The 21229-nt window shown below is 40.9% G+C and overlaps 3 protein-coding genes across 4 annotated transcripts in view; 1 reads left to right on the top strand and 2 right to left on the bottom strand.

Annotated features, from left to right (window-relative positions):
- amigo1 (adhesion molecule with Ig-like domain 1) overlaps positions 1-6995 on the top strand; it is a 7894-nt gene extending 899 nt beyond the window's left edge. Inside the window, exon 2 of the mRNA XM_031845031.1 lies at positions 1076-6995. Coding sequence (XP_031700891.1) covers positions 1180-2718 — 1539 coding nt within the window. The 5' untranslated portion in view covers positions 1076-1179 and the 3' untranslated portion in view covers positions 2719-6995. The remainder of the gene's footprint in view (positions 1-1075) is intronic.
- Positions 6996-7589: 594 nt separating this feature from the next.
- Positions 7590-12867, bottom strand: atxn7l2b (ataxin 7-like 2b). 2 transcript variants are annotated; one of them, XM_031845029.1, is made up of 10 exons: positions 12734-12867; positions 12029-12100; positions 11629-11944; positions 11178-11422; positions 10816-10898; positions 10409-10614; positions 9503-9671; positions 9167-9288; positions 8117-8728; positions 7590-7983 (listed from the first exon to the last, which is right to left on the bottom strand). In XM_031845029.1, exons 1-10 carry the CDS (start codon positions 12828-12830, stop codon positions 7977-7979), a joined length of 1929 nt encoding a protein of 642 aa, XP_031700889.1. In that variant the 5' UTR covers positions 12831-12867; the 3' UTR covers positions 7590-7976. The 2 variants fall into 2 exon arrangements, with proteins under 2 accessions (XP_031700889.1, XP_031700890.1); XM_031845030.1 differs by having other exon boundaries at positions 9503-9668.
- A 920-nt stretch (positions 12868-13787) lies between these two features.
- Positions 13788-17312, bottom strand: sypl2b (synaptophysin-like 2b). Its single transcript, XM_031845032.1, has 6 exons — positions 17133-17312; positions 16929-17006; positions 16134-16252; positions 15809-16013; positions 15140-15331; positions 13788-15055 (listed from the first exon to the last, which is right to left on the bottom strand). Exons 1-6 carry the CDS (start codon positions 17148-17150, stop codon positions 14933-14935), a joined length of 735 nt encoding a protein of 244 aa, XP_031700892.1. The 5' UTR covers positions 17151-17312; the 3' UTR covers positions 13788-14932.
- Positions 17313-21229: the final 3917 nt, after the last annotated feature.

Raw genomic sequence — 21229 nt, 5'->3', positions numbered from 1 at the left:
GAGAGAGAGAGAGAGAGAGAGAGAGAGAGAGAGAGAGAGAGAGAGAGAGGCAAATGTGAAGAGGAAGAAAAATCAATGCATGTCTTCTAGGAGTGTGAATGCATGGGTTAGTGCGAGTGCACTGGGTGTCTGCGTGTGTATTTGTTTTAATTAAAGGAAGACGCGCATTGTGCAAAGCAGCAAGGTAAAGTTAGTATTGCACACAATACGCGCGTGAGGAGCCTAGAGAGACAGAGGCTACTTAAGGTGTTTTACTGCAGGTCCACATGGGTGCAGAGATGGTAATTAACTAAGGACATTTATTCAAGTACTGCGCAGTATGCACAACACAGATACTTAACTTTAAGTATTTTCCTTTTGGGTGACTTGGCATATACGAGGGAGATAATGCAGTCAGTCCATGCTGTGCACCCATTCAGGCTGGGCTGCACTCCTTTATTTGCACATTTAGCTTTTACTTGCAAAACAATGAATACTCTCATAAAATATGATGCACTTTTTTTAACCACTCTAAAACTATACAAAGCAGTTATACCAAGTGCCACAACATTAAAATACTGGTTTAAAGGGACCATTCTTCTCAACGAATACAAGCACTTTAAATACTTAAAATAACACCTAATGTTTGTTACGTTTTGTTTATTCATGACCTTCATACATGCTATATATTTAGTGGAATGATGCATTAGTTGATGCAAAACTAAGCATTTATGTTTGTCTCAAGACATCGTAATTGAACATAGATATGTTTTATACTTACAGTCATTACTGAAGTAAACAAACAGATAACAGCATCTAAAACAGCAGCATCTGTCGTTGTCCCTGCATATTAAAAGACTTGTACATGTGGGAGTGACAGCAAGTTCATGTGTTAACTGTTTACATATGTGTCACAGATTTCCATTGTGGTACTTTTGGGATTTGAATACCTCTGTGGCATGAATGTGTGTCTACATATGTGTGTTTGTACAAAGCATATTCCCTTCTATCTATCTATACATCTATACAAAGTACAATCTGTATTTCTGTCTAGTAATTACATCTGTTTATCGCCTCCGTTTCTGCTTTTTTTCAGCCTTCAATTAGCAGTACCTGGGGAATTCTCCAGCTGCTCTTCCATGCTTTTCTCTGAGAATGGGATCATAGTAAACCTTTCTGGGATTTAGATCAACAGCCAGCATGTTGCAGCCTTCTACCAGAACAGGTGACAGCCTGCTGAAAACATTACCTCATTGGAGTAAGCGTCCGGGATGGGTCCTCTCCCTCACCCTCTGCATGGCTCTCCTCTGGCTTCCAGGGGCAGCGGCATCCACCCTAAACTGCCATAAGACGTGCATCTGCGCCTCAAACATAGTGAGCTGCTCCAAGATGAATCTGACCACCGTCCCGACAGGTCTGCCGCTCTACACTGCTGTGCTGGATCTCAGCTACAATGAGATAGAGCGCCTGCGATCTGAGTGGACCCCGATCAAGCTCCTAAAGCTGCATAACCTCCTCCTCAGCCATAACGGGCTCCACTTCCTGTCTTCAGAGGCGTTCCAACACGTGAAGCACCTGCGTTACTTGGACCTGTCCTCCAACAACTTGCAACTGCTGGATGAGTTCATCTTTGAGCCTTTGGTCAACCTGGAGGTCCTCTTGCTGTACAATAACCAAGTTTCCCAGATTGACCGCTCAGCCTTTCTCAGCACGATCAACCTTCAGAAGCTCTACCTAAGCCAGAACCAAATCTCCCGCTTCCCTGTGGAGCTGGTCAAGGAAAAGTCCCGCCTGGAGAAACTTAGTCTCCTGGATGTGTCCTCCAACAAGATCAAGCTGTTTCCCATTGATGAGCTCCAGGTGCTGCCTGCCTGGATTAAAAACGGCCTCTACTTCCACAATAACCCTCTGCTGTGTCACTGTGATCTTTACACACTCCTTGCCCATTGGTACATTCGAAAGCTCAACTCTGCTGTGGACTTCAAAGACAACTACACCTGTATTCTGCCTGGCCCGCAAAAAACCCAAGTCGGTGTTTTTGATCTCAGCGGTTACATTATGAACTGCAGCACATTCAAGGAATCGGGTGAAGAGGCTTTTTTAGAGCAGAGGCTGATCCTTAGCTGTGACACCAAACGCAGGGGGATGTTAAAAACCTGGATGATGCCAGGTAATGTGGCGGTGACAGTTGGAAGCAACCAGACAGCCAAAGCCTTGAAAGATGGAAATCTGCAGATTAATCCGGTGAGGATTGAGGACTCTGGGACCTACACTTGCTTTGCCATGAGCGAGGCCTTCAATGAGACGATCTATGTGGTGCTGAAGGTTCACAACTTCACCATGGACGGGGGCAGCGAGAGCCTGAACACAGCCTATACCACCTTGGTGGGCTGTCTGGCCAGTGTGGTGCTTGTGCTCATGTATCTCTACTTGACGCCATGTCGCTGCTGCTGCTGCCCCAATAAAGGTAAGGCTCGGGGTGATGACAGCATCCACTCGTCCATGCTCAGCGTGACGCCGACTCACGAGGACCCGGCGCTCAAGGCCGAGCTGAACAGGCACGTGGCGTTCATAGACTCCAAGGACTTGCAGGGCCAGAACGGCAAGCTGAACCCCAATGGGGATGAGGATGATGATGATCTGGATGCAGAGGCTGGTTCTCTTATGAAGGGGAAGAGGAAGAAGTCAGTAGCAGAGTCCATCAGCTCCGTCTTCTCAGACACTCCCATGGTGGTCTGAGATGAGACCGGCAAAGACTGGACGTATATGGTACAACGCGAGCCATGTTTTAGTCGACGTAAACTGTGACTGTGACCTTGTGGGAGGAAACGGAGGAAGGAAGTTCATCTATAGTTGTCGGCAAGTGGAAATATGGATCTCAAAGGGAGTAAAAAAAAAAAAAAAAAACTGTTTTGTTGCCCACAAGGACAATAAGAAGGACTTTTCCAGCATTTTAATCTGTAGCACTTAATATTCATACTGTGAAGGAATGGCAGTGTACAAGAACAAGGGGAACTACTGAAATCTTATGAAAGTAACACGTAGACAATATTTTGTTGCTATCAGCACTCAGGAAGTGATCCATTAAACTGCTCAAGTGTGGGAAATACATATGATATCACAGGTTGAAATTAGATTTGAAAAACGTAGTTTATATTTAAACCATGGCTGGCTCATAATTATATTTATTACACGGACTAAAATAGATTAATCTTACCTAAACATTAAAGCATAGACACACAGGGACAGAGACTTAGATGGACAGGCCATGAATACATCTGTCGTTAACCTCGAGTCATCTGTAGAGAAACAAGCAAGCCATAAACCCTCATTATATGAGGTCTCAGGCTGATCTGTATAGGATAAAGAAAACGTGCACATTGAGAAAGCAGTAGCACTAACATTATATTAAGAGGCCATCGCAGGTCATTTCCACTCTACTTCATATCCGATACTTAGCTACAGTCGGATATAGTTCATCCGTCCGATCTTTATTCATATTCATAGTCGTGGACAGCGATTTAGGAGAAATCGGTCATCGAGAAATAGGGATCAATTTACATAGAGGTGTGGTATAAAATAGTTAACCAGTTTGAGGCAGAAAATAGCTTATGAATGGACTATAAATGAAAAGAATTGCCTCTTAATTATTGCACATCGACAGTATAACCCAAAAAGACAATTAAACACATGGCACACAGCCAGCAGATACACATTAGACATTAGCAGGGAATTATTTTGTCTTGAATGATTATCAACATATTGTATTTAGTTCTGTGTACAGACCGGTACCATGGTTCTTACAAGGACTAATAGACTGAGGTACCACCTCCTGAGGAGCTTGACTTTTCCTCTCGGCCAAGTTATAGCATTTGTTTCTCTCAGTCACACTAGCAGGAAGTTAAAGACCAAGCTAAAAGCTGCCAGCTTGAGTTTACTTTATTCATGCACCTTACACAGAACATAAACCTTGGTGTATTTATATGTCATAAACTATGTAGTAGATTTACTGCAAGTATTTTGCTCGGATGGACAATTACAAGTGTCACAATGTTTTGTCCTGTGGTAGGTACGCTGCATTAGCAGGTAAACAGAGTCTGCCAAATAATAAAACCTACAGGGTTCCTCCAGAGGATTATGAGTAATGTTGATGAGGCTGTACATTATTTGACAGGACAGAGCTGATCTTAGAGTCTATAGCTACTGTCAGGAAACCTCATGTAAAACTGGAGACTTCAGAAGATAAGTTGAATTATTTTCCGTGCGAAACACCTGTATGCTGTGCATATTTCATTAACAAGGTTTAAAACAGGCGTGGACAAGAAAGAGGGATTTTATTAAATGGTGCGGAGTTAGTGTCATAATACAACAAGGCTAGCCCGGCGTAAATGCTAATTGCATCTATTGATGGGATGCAGCTTCCTTCTGCTTTCCATGTCTTTGTCTCTCTGAGGAGCAGGGGATAGGTGTGTTATCATGAGTCACAGCAACACAAAAGCCTTTCTCTCTGGCTCGCTGCACACTGACAGCCTCAATTCAGCCCAGATGTGTTTGCTTTTTTTGTGTACCTCTGTCATTACGGGGCTGCCCTCACTTTAGTTCAAAAGCAATCACTCAACCAGGCAATGAATGTGACGCCCTTTAAGTAGTCTTTCATATGTTTACAAGGGAAACGCCTGGAGCTCTCATTCAACATTTGCTCTCCCACTGAGTCTTATCATTTTCAAAGTAGAATACAAGAACTTGGAAAGAATTTATTGCTCAATGCTTCTTGGTTTTCCACTTCACCACAACACTACATAGAAGAACAGATATAACAGATATAGAACAGATATATAAAATCCCATACATCTAGAAATGAAATGTCAGTGTAGCTCTCAAATGTTAAAATGTACACTTTTCTGAGTGCAATAGGTTTTTTTAAAATGTAGGTTATATTCACAGTTGCAGGGTGCAACGCAGCATCTTCTGTGTGTGGGTGAGAAGAGGAAGTCACACTTATCGGAGAGGTGGTGTGTGAATCATTCCACTCTTGCACACACACATAGGAATACCAGGTGGAAACATGTAAAGCCACATTTAGCACTACTGCTGACTGGCTGCAATTGGCAGAAAATCAATCCCGTTTTAGGGCTCCAACCTTTAAGTGTTGCCCTCTAGAATTTCAATATATGTGCTGTTCCCTGTTGTCGCATCATTGGATCAATCCAAAACCTCTCGGATTTCAAGCCCTGGTCCCTCAAGGCAGCCTGAGAAGCTACTAAACGGCAGTTACAGAATCTAATATGGTTAAAAAAACCAAACTAAACTCATACACAGATATAATGGCTGTTGCATTGCGCACATTGATCTGGAAGACTATCAAGTAATAGCATGTGTTTGCCCCGCAGTAAGTGTCAATACAGTTAAATCGGCCCTGGCTAATGATTGGTCTTCTCCTCTGGGTTGTCACTCAAAATGTAAGTTGCAGTTCTGTACAGAGAAAAACGAAGTGCTATTGCGAAGGTCCCAGCATAGAGGAGAAGAGCGGCTTTGTTGTCTCCAAAGCACATCTGCCTTCCTATATATATCTATATATACAGTATATATATGTATTCAGACTCACTTTTCTGTGTTCAGTATTGATTAGTTGTGTACTGCTATGTTCTACCAGTGTATTGACTGTATTCTTGTATAATCGGATGTCATTTCGCATTACGTCTGCCGCTGTGCTACTGTTAGTCGTTTCAACATTCAAGTCTTGACCATCAATGTTTATTTTTTAAGCGGGGTGGGGTTTAATTTTTTATTGACATAGGATGTATTTTACACTCGACTCTGCTGAACAATAGGGTTAAATTGAAAATATTGATTGAACATGTATGAAAAACTGCACAGGAGGAGTGCCAGTTTTGAAATAATCGATACATCCTAATGGGCAGTGAGTATGTAGCCACCAGTTATTCTCAGTCAGTATCACAAAGCCATAAGGAATGCAAGGGGAAAGTGAAGGAGTGCTTCATCAGAATGGTGGCTATGTCAGGTGATGTATGGAGTTCTCAAACGGACATCTTACAACCATTAAAGCAACAACTTTTCTGCCTATAATAAAAGTCAAAGAATATTTTTATACAAGCCGGGGAGGAAAATCAAGAGACCTCTCCGCCAATGAATTCCTGAAACACAGTGGGTTCTGAATGGATTTGAAGACAGACGGTAAATAAATCTTCTCAGGACTATGTCATTTTTAAGTTCTAATTTAATACGATGCACAAATGTTTTCACATTTGCAGCATAAATAAAATGAAATCTTCGGTTCGAGATCTGTGCAGTTCACGGGCCTTTTGCTATTTACAGTAATGGTACATTTACTGTTCCCTTAATGATTAGGGAAGGGAGTGGTCTCTGCCCGACATACATCTATCTCCCTTCATCTGACTATGTAGTAGCAATTACGGAAACATCCTTGAGGTGGTGGGGCTAAAAGCTCTCTGCTTTAACGGTGTCCACAGGACAAGAATGGAGCTTTCAACAGCATTAAGAGCACAGAGTTTATTGATCACTGCCTCAAAGATGAGCTGGTTGGTCACTGCCATAAAATCTGAAAGGTCTTGCAGCTAAAGTGGAATGGCTTTGCATGGTTCGCTTAAGAGCTTCTCTGACTGCAGGATAGGTGCAACCTAGTAGGCATTAAAGTTAAGGAAAATGTAATTTGACTTAATAAAAAAAGATCAAGATTTTCTCTTTGTGCCGACTCCATTTTTACTGTTGTCTCTTACTATTTCCAGAAATCATCTGTGACATGTTCCTGTATTTGTTTGTTTAAATCTTTGTGGCTGATATCTCATGGAGTAGTTTAAGGACAAAGCTGTGACATTTTGCCAACGTTACTATGACTAATGTAGAGGTGCTAACACAGTAAATATAGAGTAGCTTTTGGGGGATACTTCGCCATGTATTTCCCTGATAAGTAACTGACTGTATGGCAAATCTGATCTACGTAGATGTGTATGAACTCCATGCGAAGTATGAATGTTCATCTTGAAGTGAGTAAATAATTTTACCTGTAATATAACAGACGAAGTAGGTTTATATAAAGTGTGTGCTTACATAACTTGCTGGAAATGGCTAAAGGTTCATCAAGCTGCTTTTTTTCCAGAGGAGCATCATTGATGGCTTCACAACATCTAGTGGTAAACTTCAGTAGTGCACTACTGAATGTAAACACTGACATTTACTGGCCACATCTACACCATTTGACAAATTTAAACAAAATGCTTGCCCTGATTTGTATAACTGTACTTTGAGTAGACAAATAAAAATTAGAATAACGTCAAAGTAAATGTTTTTTAAAATGTCCACATGACACATGAGCTGTCATAATTATTGTGGGAGTAACTTCACATTTATAAGTATGTTTTAGTTTAACAGTGTCTACCTGGTTGAACTGGAACAAAACAATGCTGTCTGCTCATCTACTCGACTGATTTTTCCAAATACCAGATAACAGCATCTGGTGTAAGAAAATCTAAAAATGATCAAAGCAGCACTTGGGACAATTAGAGAAAAACCTTCAAATATACCTGTCAATTTTCATAATTTGAGTAACGAGTAAACTAAACTCACCAAAATTGCATTTTGACCATTTTAATACTGTATTGGTACAGAACCGCAGTATAAAACAGAAGACACGGGGAGATAAGGATCAAAGAATTTGTAATTGTTTTGCCATGATATCACTTTTCATTTTAGCAGCATGACGAGTAGATTGAGGTATTTTTACATTCTTACACAAGTAACAAACTGAGACATTTAGTCACGTAGAAAAATAGACTGTTTGCAAAAATACATACATATGGTAACATGTAACATGCAGACAAATATTTATTCCTGATGTCTGTGCATAACAACGTGAAGACCTAAACATTTGTGGACAGAAATGTACAGACACACACATACCATGCAGGCAGCAGCTGCAGCGGACTTCTTCTCCAAGTGTGTTTTTAAGGCTGGCCTCTTTATTGGCTGTGAAGATAAGAGGTAAACAACAACTGTCACCTAAAAAATGCATTGATTGTTGGTAAAACATACAATCAAGTTCAGGCCAAGAACATGTTCATTGATGGTATGCGACCTGTAGTATTGCCAGTCTACTCACTCTTCGGGAGTTGGATCTTTTCTCCAGGCCCAAAGCATGCGCGTGCCCGTTATTCTTTCCATTCTCTCTCCTCTCTGGGAAGGGGAGGACAAGCGTTGACACTTGGTTCTGGATAGTGAGGAGCTGAGGGGCTGAGGCTCATTGCTGCCTTTGCGCTTTTGGGCAGGACCTCTGTGGTCGTAGCCCACCACCTTCTCCTGAATTCCTGGGGGCCTCCTTCTGCTGCGGGGGGAGGGGTGGAGAGGAGGGCATGGCTTCTTTTTGTGTGAGAATGTGCCATTTACCGTTCCTGGATTGGAGGGGACGTGTGGCTGGCCCTTCTCGTTGAGGAGGGGATCCCTGATGTATTTGGAAGATTTGTCCTCACCGCTGTGAGCAGCTTTCTGTGCTGCACTTGAATCCTGCACAAGTCTCGCAGATGTGGTGGAAGACGGCGGTTTGACACTGTGAGAGTTGTGCTGACTGGTTTTGGTTTCCAGTGGTCCCAGTGAGGTAGACTCAAGGCTGAGGGAGATGGTGGATTTGGTAGGTCTAGCAGTCCTGACAGGTGATCCTACAGTTGGAGGTGTGACATTACAGGACCTTAGACCTGACGATACTTGAGGCATTTTCCTGTAAGTTAAAGGAAAAACATGGAGCAGATTACAATTCCTGTTTTTCATGTATATTGTGTAAAAGAGCTTTCTCTTATCCGGCTTGTCAGATGTTCAGTGCTTGTGCACATACATTTGGATATCTGGAGTGACTACCAACCCACAACCTGTGAAATAAGACACTTCAAGCGGGCAAATAAACTTACGTTTTTCTTAAGTCTCTGTTGATGACGTGAAAACATGTCAATCAATCCTTTTCATCCTCTTCAGATCTTTTTTCAGATGAATGTCTGTCCTTTTTCCTCATCAGATAATTCAATTCTATTTAAATGGGAATGCACTATTCTTTTTTTTCCTACTGGATCCTGGCTAGGTGTCTCCCGACTCACTGAGCAGCTCTTTTCTTCACCTTGTCATGTTGAAATAGGCGACATCTCTATAGAGTAGTGATACTCACTTCAACAAGTGTGTGCTGACATGGTGCTCCAACATGGCACTGAGGGCAACCCGCAGGTGGTGCCAACGCCGGTTGAAGGTGAAGATGCTGCAGCCCAATGTGCGGCATCCAAAAGTGCATAGCTACAAGACAGAAACAGGCTTAATCACACAGACACACTCATGTGTACTTTTGAGAGGTGTAAACGGTGTTTAAGAGTAGTTCAGTCAAAAGCATTGAGACCCACCCTTTTCTTTTCTCTAAATTCCGACCTCCCAACTGCTTAAACCAACTTTGTCCCTCTTAAAACAATCATACTAAACTACTTCTACATTGTAATACTATTTCTGCACTCACCCCGAGAGGTTTGGGGTGCCAGGGTGTGGCAGGCAGGTCTAAGGCTTCCTCCTGCTCGTTGTCTTCACTCTCCTCGCCTGGAAACAGGCTCCTGTTGAAGGGAATTTGAGGCTGCGCCTCCACTTCCACAGCGCTGCCACCTTCCTCCTCTGGAATGCTTTCTGACCTGCTTTGAAGGCAAAAAAGATGACAACCAGCTGCATTGTGAGGGGAATTGATCATATACAGTATATCCTATGTGTAATGCTTGTTACTGGAGGAATCTACTAGAGGGCACACCAGAGGACTCGGCCCATATAGAAGATGGCTATTATGACAAGCATATTTGTCAGTGTGTCGGTAATTGCAGACTTGGGCTGCGGTCCAAAAGTCCAAAAATGGCCTCCTATTCCTAACCACTTTTCCTTAACCTCTATGGAAAACGTTATGGGGTCAAGGGAAGATGTGAAGGAGAGTTCATGAGGAGTTAGGAAAAGACAACCGTGGTGTTCAGAGAATCCGGAGCTCCTTCCTTCCTGCGGCTGTCACACTTAACAATCAACACTGCTTCAGTAAAAACAATTAACTTGTGCAACATCAATGAAACATCAATATTTCCTTTGTGCAATAATGCAGATTCAACGGTCCGGTTATATTTCGGTTTAATAATCCATCATAGGCCTACCTTGTTTTGTTTTTTTACTGATGCTTTTTGTTATTGAGAATGTGCAGGATACGCAAAGCAACCATCCTACACACAAGCTAATATATCTCTGACTTAAGTATGTAATTATGTTGTTCAGCTTTCACGTCATTGTGCCCTTGTTTATCTCAACCAGCGATTTAGAGAAATACTTCATATCCAGAAACAATTTGTTTTAGTTCAATTAAATGTATTTATATGAAAAAAAAAAACACATTTCATACCTGAGAATATGACAGTTGCTGTTAAAAGTTGTACTACTCTGCAGTGTTATTTTCTCTTGTTGTTGATGATGTTGCTCTTTGTCTTTTGATTTGACAGGAAGCTGCTCCATATCTCGACCTGCAGAGGCTGTTTTCTGCTCCTCTGTCAATTGATCAGAGGTCTTAGTCCTTCCCAAAGCTTTCTGCTGCTGGTGGACAGAATCCGTCTGTGTAGAGACAACAGCACAGCACAGTGGAGGAAAAAAAGAGGCTTTACATCCCATCCCAAACTATGATAATCAGATAAAAATATTCTACGTTCCTGTATCAAGTGACAAATGCGACTTCTACGACAAAATATCTCTGTTAATAATAAACACTGGTAACGATATTGGACAAAAGGCCACAACGGGACATCGAGAGTTTACATTGCATATAAGCTCCTGGCTGCACAGCTTCTTCCTCTCTGGATTCAGAACCCCACACTGTTTGTTCAGGTCACATTCTTTCTCTATGGGAAAGAAAGCAAACACAGTAGTCAGTGAGCAACACAGACGGTCAACATGATCCACTGCTGGTGGAGATTACAGACCACCGTATGGTCATTTTTCAAAAACAAACTAAGAGGCAACTATTATGCATACTTATGCTAGCATGTAAATACTGCTGTATACAACATATCATACCCAGGCTAATACGCTAAATGTTTATTGGTCCTTGACAGTTAAGAGACATGGTAGAAAAGCAGTCGAGGAAGACACAAGAGACGTTGTATAAACAGCAGACTTACTATTGATGTTTTTGTGAGTCCGGCTGTAGGTTCTCGCTCCCCGCAGAGGGCTCTGAGACTCACTGGACTGCCCGGCTGTGGGCTTCTGCACTGTGGGTAACTCTGACGGAGAAGTGGAGGAGGAACAGTGGCCAGGGGGAAGGGGTCCTGAGTGCCATGGAGGGACCCTGGGGCGAAGCGTGGAGGAGGACGAGTGGTGTGGGAGGGGAGACTTCTCCTGAGGGAATTTCTCCACTGAACGAACACTGCAGAGGTAGTTAGAGAAGACAACTTCAGGGATGTATGCAATATAGGCTTAAAATTTAGATACAAAAGGGGACTGAGTTCAGAGTCATGCAAGTTCCAAATGACATAAAAATTAACTGGGCCACATTCTTCAGTTAAGCATCTTCTATATCAGAATAATTCACATTCCGTGCGTTGCTGTGAGAAAAACAGTCGTAAACAGTACCTCACTGCCTCCTGCTGGGCCTTGCTAGGCCTGTGCTGGTGTACCGGTGATGCTGCGGAGGACGGGGCACCGGCTTCATGACATCTGCCATCTTTCCGCCTCTCTCTAGACGAGGAATGATTCACAAGAGGGCGTGCAGGGCGAAGTCGCTGCTGTGGAGCCAAAGAAGGAGACTGTCCACACGTCTTAGTGAGAGGACCGTGCCGCCTCTCACAGTGCTTCTCAAAGGCTTGAGGCTTCACCAGCTGGCCACAGTGGCTGCACACCACCAGGTAGATCTCATCGTGTGCTGGGTAATGGCCAAATGTGTGCATATCTATGGAGGTGAATAGAAAAGTTAAAGTGGTATCCATGACTCGAGGCACTGCTGAATGCACCGAGTGTGAGTTTCATGTGTCACCTTCTTTCTTGAGGGTCATGGTCTCAGGGTGCTTTCTCACATGCTTGCTGCTGTCGTCAACATGAGACCCAGCTGCATGGAAGGCAAAAACAGTCAGCATGAAAAAAAATTGTGAGGGGACATTTTTGTAGCATCTTCCATGAGGCAGGTTTCACCAATACATGAATATCTTTGCTGAGTAAAACCCGGAACAGGTCACTCAAATTAGTTCCAGATTTAAGCGGGTTTTGAGCGGATATTACTCATACATCTAAAAGTTATCCAGAGGAAATTCCCATCTCGAAACCTCACTTATCAAACATCGACTGCCACCAACTCCCCTGTTGTGTGGTCCAGTCGCAGCTGTGAGTTGCTCAGTTTTGCGGTTAGCAAACTGGACAAATCCTCCTTAAGTAGTGTTGTTGTTTAGTGTGACAGTAGCTTACAGGCTAACGCTAACGGTAAGTCCACAGGTAAGGTGTTCACGTTGTATTTATAGCGTTGTATCGCTACAATACAAAACGCATAATATATTATTATTGTAATTAGTTTCTTTGTTTGTTGCCAGTTAACATTCCTAGCAAACAGACCCTGCACTAGGACCCAGCGGGTCTTTTGTTTGGGTCGCCCTTTATGCCGCTATGTGTATGTAACAACAGATAAATCACAGGACATGGGCACTGTGACGTGATGAAGACCAGGTCCGGGGCAGGGAATGCGACTCACCGTCAGATGGTAAAATATTCACTCTTTCTACCCAACAACTCCAGTTTAATCCGACAAAATCGTCGAGATTAGGATTTCGCCGATCCAAAGCGGCCATTGCTGCTCTTGCGCGTTCGCGAGGTTATGGCGTCAGTTCACGCGCATCGCAACCGCGTCACTAAAGCTCGCGACCGCGACTTTGAGGTCGCGTAAGTAAGACCAACATAACGTCCGTAATACATCTACATTCACAGCGAAAGTCACCATATTTATTAAACTCTTTGTTTTATAACTAGCAGAATAAAGCTAGAATAAATGCATCACAACTACTACTAATACTTAAGACATTTGTGATTAAAGATATAATGTGGATAGAGATTGTACACACAAGCAGAAACAGGTTATTCAACTTTTATTTCCGGATCATGAGTCCATATACAACAAAAACAAATACAGCAACAACTAAATACAATACAATACAAGGACACCAAGACGCAGGTATAATCATAGCAGTTCAAAATTCACTTGTGTTATTAGCACTTAACTAATAACACTGTGTACCCAATACCTGCATGCTGCAGTTTTCTCAGTTGAATGGCATTATTTATATTTTAGATATAATTTTAAGGACTGCAACTAATATTTATTTTCCATTTATAAATATGTTCCGATTGATCGATTAGTCTATTGAATGTCATAAGATCTGTTTAAAAATACCCATCACAGTTTCAATGTCAGGCATTCACATCCGATTCACTGACAGACTGAGCACTTGACTGGACCGATGAGGCTCAGGAGGTTAATTTGAAGTCTTGTGCATGAGGATGCTTATGGTATCAGCTGATGATGATGATACCTGATAGAAGTAGCTTGTCTGCCACCTAGTGAGTGTCAAACTGCATCATATGCTACCTGGTATTTTATGCTGAATGCCTAATCAGCACAAATTAATAAAACTAATAAACAGGAAGTGTGAGAGAGGTGTCAGATGTTATTCACCTGTCTGATAAAAACATTACGTACAGTATGTATGTGTGCTCCCACCAGTTACAACAATCAGACACGTAACAACAAGTTCAGTTCATCCTTTTAATGATGCACAGCATTTCATGACAACTTCTTCCTGACATGAACAGGAACTCCAGGAACAGGAACTTTGTAAGTGTCTCCTCTATGTGACACTTACAAACACAGTTGCGGATCAAGAAACTGTGAATCAAGCAAAGCTATCAAAGCAGGAAATCATTATGAAGACAGTAATAGAGTAAACGGCTCATCTTACAATAAGGTGGAAGCCAGGTAATAGCATGAAAAACTGTTAGTTTCTAGTTAGCGATCAGTAAATTGTTACCAACACTAAGCTAAGGCTATAGAATACATAGAACATTAGCTTTGAAATACTGTATGACCTTGCTATAAAACATTATAAACATCCAGGGAAAAGATACAAAATGCTGCGTAATAAATGTAAGAGTTAAATGTAAAAAAAAATCCTAAAGAGCAAAAATGCTGTCAGTCAAAAATACTTAATTAACTGCGGAATTAAGCCTTCTGTAGTAAGATGAGGTGCAACATTACACAAAAAGATGCAATTAAACTGCTTTCACCCATTAAAAATAATCTCATAATGGCAACTGGATTAATGGTCCAAAGAACATCTATTCAACATGAATTCATTGTAACTACATGTTTTGATGCCTATTGTATTTTTGGGCTAAAATTTGATTCTGTCTAGACCTGTGTTAATTATAAATGCACTTCAAGTATTTCTTAGCTATTTTGTATTTCGTACACTCAACAGCCCTGAGTTTTTTTTGTTTTTTTTAAATGCTGATGGTACAGAAATGCTGTTGGCAGTTGACAAAGTGATGCTTTATTCTGATTTATCACCAACAAGGATGCACAGTCCACATCTGCACTACCATTTTAAATAAGGGGCACTTTGCTTTGGATACCTGGGGACAAATGTTTTAAAACATGCAAACTGAGAATCTCTGAAAAAAACATTTTGACTGCTACAATTTCCTGTATTAGTTTGACTATGAACAACAAGTTCTAGTTTATTTTTTTAAGTGTATTCGAGACAATACAGCCCTAATTATAAAATGAATACTTAGCAAAAAAAAAAAAGAAAGGAGCAGTCAGATTTGGAAACGTACAGCATTTTAACAATTAGTACCAAAACGACTCGTTCAATTTTGTGACAAGGCAGCTGCGCGGTTACGATGGCCCGACTCCCTCCTGCACCTCTGCAGGCGGGTTGGCTGACTTGTGAAAAGGTGTTTCCTTGTAAATGAACCAGCAGTTGCCGCCCCACACGATGAGGTTGAGAAAACCAAAAATCTGCCAAAGAATAAGGCATAAGTCAAATATCCCAGGCTGTTGTGCACATGATGTCTGAAAGAGATAAAGTTCCATACAACTTACCACAGAGGCGTTCAGTCGGCCCATGTGAGGCACAGCACCTGGGGTGCACAGGTTCATTTTATCCCTGCACACCTCAACTAAAGTTACAATGATTGCAGGACTGGTGGCCCACTTCACGTCAGTCAAGCCTTTAGCCCAAGCAGAGGATGATGCCAACCACAGGAAGGTCAAGGCGGCAGTCAGCAACAGGTCCTTAGAGAAGAAAAATGATCAGTTTAAAACCATTAAACCGACCACAGCAGTAGCGTCACTCAAGCAGCTTTCTTGAACGTAGACTATAGTGCAGTATGTCCCTTAGTTGCTTGGGAGCCACAGCCCTTCCCTCAGTTTCATTTACACGACTCTGTTAAATGCACTTTCTCTGACCTCCAGTTGGATTCCAGGATGAAGTGGACTCATTGAAATCCAGCAGCTGATGTCAGATGCAACATTTTACAAACAAACCAATATAAATACAAATATTACCTGCAAAGATAAAACTACATTCATCTATTTAGGTCAGTGGTTTCACTACTGAATTTGCACAAAAGCTCACAGGAAATGCATGCAAAACACTCTTCTTCAAATACAAGCTATTGTAAATCCCCCGTGTAATTTCATGCACAGAGACTTGGCTAACCACAAACATTCACCAAAACGGCAAAATGTGGAGAATTCAGACAAACATACCACAGTGGGGCCACGACTAGATTCTCTATATATGTGCTGGTAGCCCAAGTAGAGGACTAGTGTGGCAGTGGTGTAGAGAAAGGCCAACACTCCAATGCAGACGTAAAACTGTGCAGAGGATGTGTGGTCTCCAGTCAGGAAGTTTACAGTAGTGGTAGTTTGGTTGATTTTGCAGTCAGGAACATAATAGGGATGCTGCATCAACCTGTGTAAACACAGATATGAATTGAAAATTATGAAAATCCTCAGAGTAAACACAAACACTTTTCAATAAGCTGGTTCTTCACTGTAAAGGAGTGTGAGACACACACAGACACACACACACCTGAATGGGTAGTTAAAGTTTGCCTTTATTTCTTCACTGGCACTCCCAAGGCACTGGACGTTGATGCTGGTGGTGCCGCTGTAACCTCCAGTTGTGGCAAAGGCAAATATGGAGAACACCTGCAGCCGCAGACACAAGATAAGAGGAGATACGTTGGCATGTTGAGTGCTGATCAAACTGTCACACACACACACACACACACACACACACACACACACACACACACATACTTCCCTTTTCATTTTATGCAACATACTATTGACAGGAAATCGTCTTCATCACCAGATGCCATCACTGTGACTGGTGTTCAGAGTTCACAGCAGAATGTCCGTACTTTTAAAAGCATAGATAAAACTAGTAACGTCAGCAATGCACTGGGTTCTTTTATCTGGAAAGTGAAAGCACACATACCAACACCCATCTGCTGGCAAAAGTCACATTTTGAATTGTTATTAGGCTAGAAATATTGTCAACCTTAACAGTTAGTCACCACATGAAGTCTTTTCCTACCTTATATTAGCTACAGGTGCTACATTTAACACATAGTTTGTGGTTTATAGATATTTTGTCTATGCGTAACGTTATCTGGATACGGACGGATACGGACGGACACGGACGCCCCCTGAACTAGCGTAATTATAAACAGTGTCACAGCCTCACCAGGCGCACAGTGCGTCACAAGACAAACAACATAATCAATCTGCATGGAATTTCAGCTATGAGGGATGGACAGCTCATGATGAAGACACCCCGCCATAGGCCGTAATGATCAAAAAGATTTGGGGAAAAACTTACCCATTCCAGCAAGCGGATGAATGCCAACGGTTCTTTCAGAGGTCCAAAGTCAAGAGTGAACCGCCCAGACATCACTTTCTATTAAGAAACAAACACGCAATGTGAGGGAGAAGCTGTTGCACTGCAGACACACACAAATAGGCGTGTTTGCGTAAAAAAAGAATGCACCATTAAGCGTGTTCAAGTTCCTGTCAGCGCAATTACCTGGGCGACAGATTCCATAGTGTGTCAGGAGATCAATAACCTTTTAGTATCGTTGATGAGCCTTTTTTACTCGATGTTTAGCAGCTCTCTCTTTCTCTCTCTTTCTCTCGAAGATCTTCAGGCTTGTCAAACTTTTCTCCAACTTCAGCGAATCGTTGTAGATATAGCACGTGATCACTGACGATGACGCGTCGACAGGGGCGCTGCTGTGACCAGTTTGGTGGTACTGCGGTGATGTCAGCCGGCACTTGAAATGTAATGCTCGTCTATTCGAGGTCCTACGGTACGGGTGCTTTGATAGCCAAAAAGCCCCGAAATAGACCTATATTTCATCAATAATTTGTCCAATTTGATATAACAAGTCAAAAACAACGTAATTTTGTACATTAAGTGAAATACAACAATAATAAAATCTGAAATTGCACTGCTGTATAATCTTTAATTGAAAAAGGGTTCAAAATTATAATATTACCTAATAATCATCTTCGATCTCTAAAAAAACCATTTCCTTCATTGGTTAGCTAAAATTTCCGTTGGAGTTATGTTCATGATGACCCCATGTATCTCCATGTCAAATGTAATGAAATATTACTGTACAGTTTTTGAGAAAATTAGATGTAAAGTCAGCTCAAATGACATTTTGATATTTATAATTTCCCAATATTTGACATTTTATATAAATTAATCCTTAAGAGGTTATGTCAATATTTCAATGGATTATTGTTAATGACGACCCTCACTATGTACATGAATATTGTCATGAAATATTACTGTACAGGTTTTGAGAAAATTTGATGTAAAGTCAGCTCAAATTACATTTTGAAAGTCATAATTTCCCTGTAGTTGACATTTTATAAAAATGAATCCTTAAGAGGATTTATAACCTCTTAAGGATTCATTTATATTCATGACAATATTCATGTACATAGTGAGGGTCGTCATTAACAAGAATCCATTGAAATATTGACATAAGTCAAATATTTCAATGGATTCTTGTTAATGACGACCCTCACTATGTACATGAATATTGTTATGAAATATTACTGTACAGTTTTTGAGAAAATTAGATGTAAAGTCTGCTCAAATGACATGATATTCATAATGTCCTCATATTTTAAACTGTTAAATAAGGATATGATAAGATAATCCTTTATACCGTTTGAAACAGTTCCTTAAGAGGTTCTAGTACATTTTCAATGGATTCTTTTTCATGATCACTCCGACTATGTCCATTAAAAATCCCATGTAATTTTGCTGTATGTCTAATGTTTTGATTGTCTATATTATTAAGCTTAGTAAAAGCCTTGGTCTTTTGTGTCATCTTGGACATACTGTATATAGCTCTACCTCCCTCTACGTACCTCCTTAGTGTGGTGGTGATCAAAGGCATTGTTCTAAAACTAATGTATTTGGATTCGGATTCAGTTGGAACACATGCGCATTAATTGTTTTCTAATTGTCAAGTTTCAAAGAAAAACTTTTAATGATAAAAACACAACATGAAATCTGAACACAACATGAAAACACTGAATCTGAAAAAGGATAAAATTGAAACAACTTAGTAAAGACAGACTTCAAACAGGAATTCACCCCAAAAGCAAACTTTATTTAAATTTGAAATTATTTTCATTATTTAATCAAATGGGACATTGTTATTGTCATGGTCACAGCTTTTACAATGTTGTTTTTATTGATTGACAATCAACAATAGGACAGGTCCTATATCTGAATTTGCCAGCTGCCATGGTGCAAATGCAAGGAAAAGAGCAAGGCAGAGTATATGGACATATCAGAGTGGCTTGGTGCAGATGATAGCAAGTGTTCCTTGAGATTGTGATGGACAATGAAGCCTCTCTGTCCTATGTATTTAGTTAATTTGAAATTGCACACATATTCCTGGAAACTCAAAAGAAGGTACACCAATCTTGTTTGCATTGCCAAGATTAAAACAAGAGGTGCCCTAGTGTTAGAGGAGTAAACCGCAATATCACTGATATGACTCTGAATGGCGACCTTTGTTACATGACATTCCCATTCTCTCTCTAACCTCATTTCCTGTCAGCCCTCTACTGTCCATTCTCAATTAAATCTACAAAATGCCAAAACAAAAACTCAGATCCATTAACAAATGCACAAATACAATTAACTACAACAACACCTTACCCATTCAGTGATAGCAGGTTCTGGAGTGGGTAGCTTTGTGGCAGAACACATGGCACAGTTTTTTTCGATGTCAAAAACTAATTTAGAAACATTTTAGATCTTTAGTAGTACAATATCACAGTATAAATAAATATGAAGAAATGCTGTCACACACCTGATGCTTCGAGTATTTTAAGTGCCACGTGTCGACATTCCTGCACCATCTCTTTTCTTGTTGTCCCAAAGGCCATGTTAGGTGTTTAATATGAATTAAAATAGAATATTTAGGTAGATAACAAAAAAAACAGCTGGTAGGAGCAAAAGGAATATCCTCGTCTTGGCTGTTTTCTCAGATGTTTTTCCTGGATATGTTATTTTTTTCTGTCTGTTAGCATCAGTTCTGTTTGTATGTGTTGGAATTTAACAAATTAGCCTGCATTAAATGTATTTAAGTACTGCACATAAGTAACTTTTTTACATTTACTTAATTTTGTCTTGTGAAAATTGTAAAAAATTGAATACAGTTTCACTTGATCATGCACTAAAACCCGCATTTATAAAAACATTCTAAGGGTAATACATTTACCATTTTGTAAAAAAGATTGTTGTAACACAAACATCAAAGGGTACACACAAATGTCAGGACAGTGACACACTCATGCCTACATGCAGACACACACACAAAACACAAACACATAGCTCTATCTTCATGCAATCATGATTAGGCTCATTTGTACTGTATAGAAAGACAGACAAAATTATTACAATTGCTATAAAGTTTTATCTTTAATTGTCATTGCGACGACCCCTCCCTTCCACCAGGGCTCTGTGTCCTGTTTTCAGGTTGTCTTTCAGGATGGTAATCTTCTGCTGATGAGCCACACCTGGGCCTGCTGTAGGTCCCAGCTATAAAGGCTGACACTCTTCTTTGGCTGGGGGTCTCTCCTCTCTGACTCCTGTGTGGGCTGGCTGGCTGGCTGGCTGGCTGGCTGGCTGGCTGGCTGGCTGGCTGGCTGGCTGGCTGGCTGGCTGGCTGGCTGGCTGGCTGGCTGGCTGGCTGGCTGTTAAATTAATGTCTATTTGATTACTTTTATACTCGTCTTGTCTACCTCATGTTGCGGCCTTTTGAGCCGGGCTGTGACATTGTGCTGAAGTGACTAATTTTTAAATAAGCCATCCGGTAAAAAGCAAGCACAGCATATAGCTTAACAATACAACAATTTTCAAACATACAAACAATTCAGTTCTAACTAACAAAATCTACTCATGAAGAAGCCATAGTGGCAAGAACTTTACCAGCATTCACAAAAACAGACAGCTAGCCACAGATAGTCTAAGAAACACTTTTCTTCTAAATGCTTAAGTACATTAAACTACAAACACACTTGAAGCTGCTGTAACCATGAACACAAGAGTTAAGGCTGTGTCTTTCAAAAAATGTCCAGGATTTTAAATTGGCCACAGCCCATATTCCTAGGCAGTACCCAGGACAACATCCACTTGCTATTTTCACTAAATAGCTCCTTTAGTCTCTTTGCAAGACCACTTCCGTGTCCAACAGATTTGTAGAGCCTCATCATATTAACGACACTGTCGAAGTCATGGTCCAAGTAAAGCATTGCCATGTCTTTATCAAGGCTTAACTGCACAATATATGACAGCAATTCTGTTGGCAGGAGTTTCTTGTAATCTCTTAAGGATGTGTATTTATAACCTGTCATATAGGAAAATTCTGAAAATGAATGTAAATTGAGCTGATTTTGCCTTTAATTTTCTCAAAAACTGTACAGTAATATTTAAGACAATATTCATGTACATAGTGAGGGTCGTCATAAACAACAATCAAGTGAAATATTGACATAACCTCTTAAGAATTCATTTTTATAAAATGTCAAATATTGGGAAATTATGAATATCAAAATGTCATTTGAGCTGAATTTACATCTAAGTTTCTC

Source organism: Anarrhichthys ocellatus, unplaced genomic scaffold (genome assembly GCF_004355925.1).
Source record: "Anarrhichthys ocellatus isolate YVR2014 unplaced genomic scaffold, GSC_Weel_1.0 scaffold5, whole genome shotgun sequence".
Lineage (NCBI taxonomy): Eukaryota > Metazoa > Chordata > Actinopteri > Perciformes > Anarhichadidae > Anarrhichthys > Anarrhichthys ocellatus.
The sequence above is the reverse complement of the archived record's forward strand: the minus strand, read 5'-3'. Positions and strand labels throughout refer to the sequence as shown.

Excerpts from the sequence above, each read along its gene's own strand:
- atxn7l2b (XM_031845029.1), bottom strand. The coding sequence starts at position 12,830 with ATGGCCGCTTTGGATCGGCGAAATCCTAATCTCGACGATTTTGTCGGA. Across the intron at positions 11,423-11,628 it reads GCCCAGCAGGAGGCAGTGAG|TGTTCGTTCAGTGGAGAAAT; the intron begins GTACTGTTTACG and ends CTACCTCTGCAG. Across the intron at positions 10,615-10,815 it reads GCCAGGAGCTTATATGCAAT|ACGGATTCTGTCCACCAGCA; the intron begins GTAAACTCTCGA and ends GTCTCTACACAG.
- sypl2b (XM_031845032.1), bottom strand. Across the intron at positions 15,332-15,808 it reads CTAGTCGTGGCCCCACTGTG|GACCTGTTGCTGACTGCCGC; the intron begins GTATGTTTGTCT and ends TTCTTCTCTAAG. Across the intron at positions 15,056-15,139 it reads GCCGACTGAACGCCTCTGTG|ATTTTTGGTTTTCTCAACCT; the intron begins GTAAGTTGTATG and ends ATTCTTTGGCAG.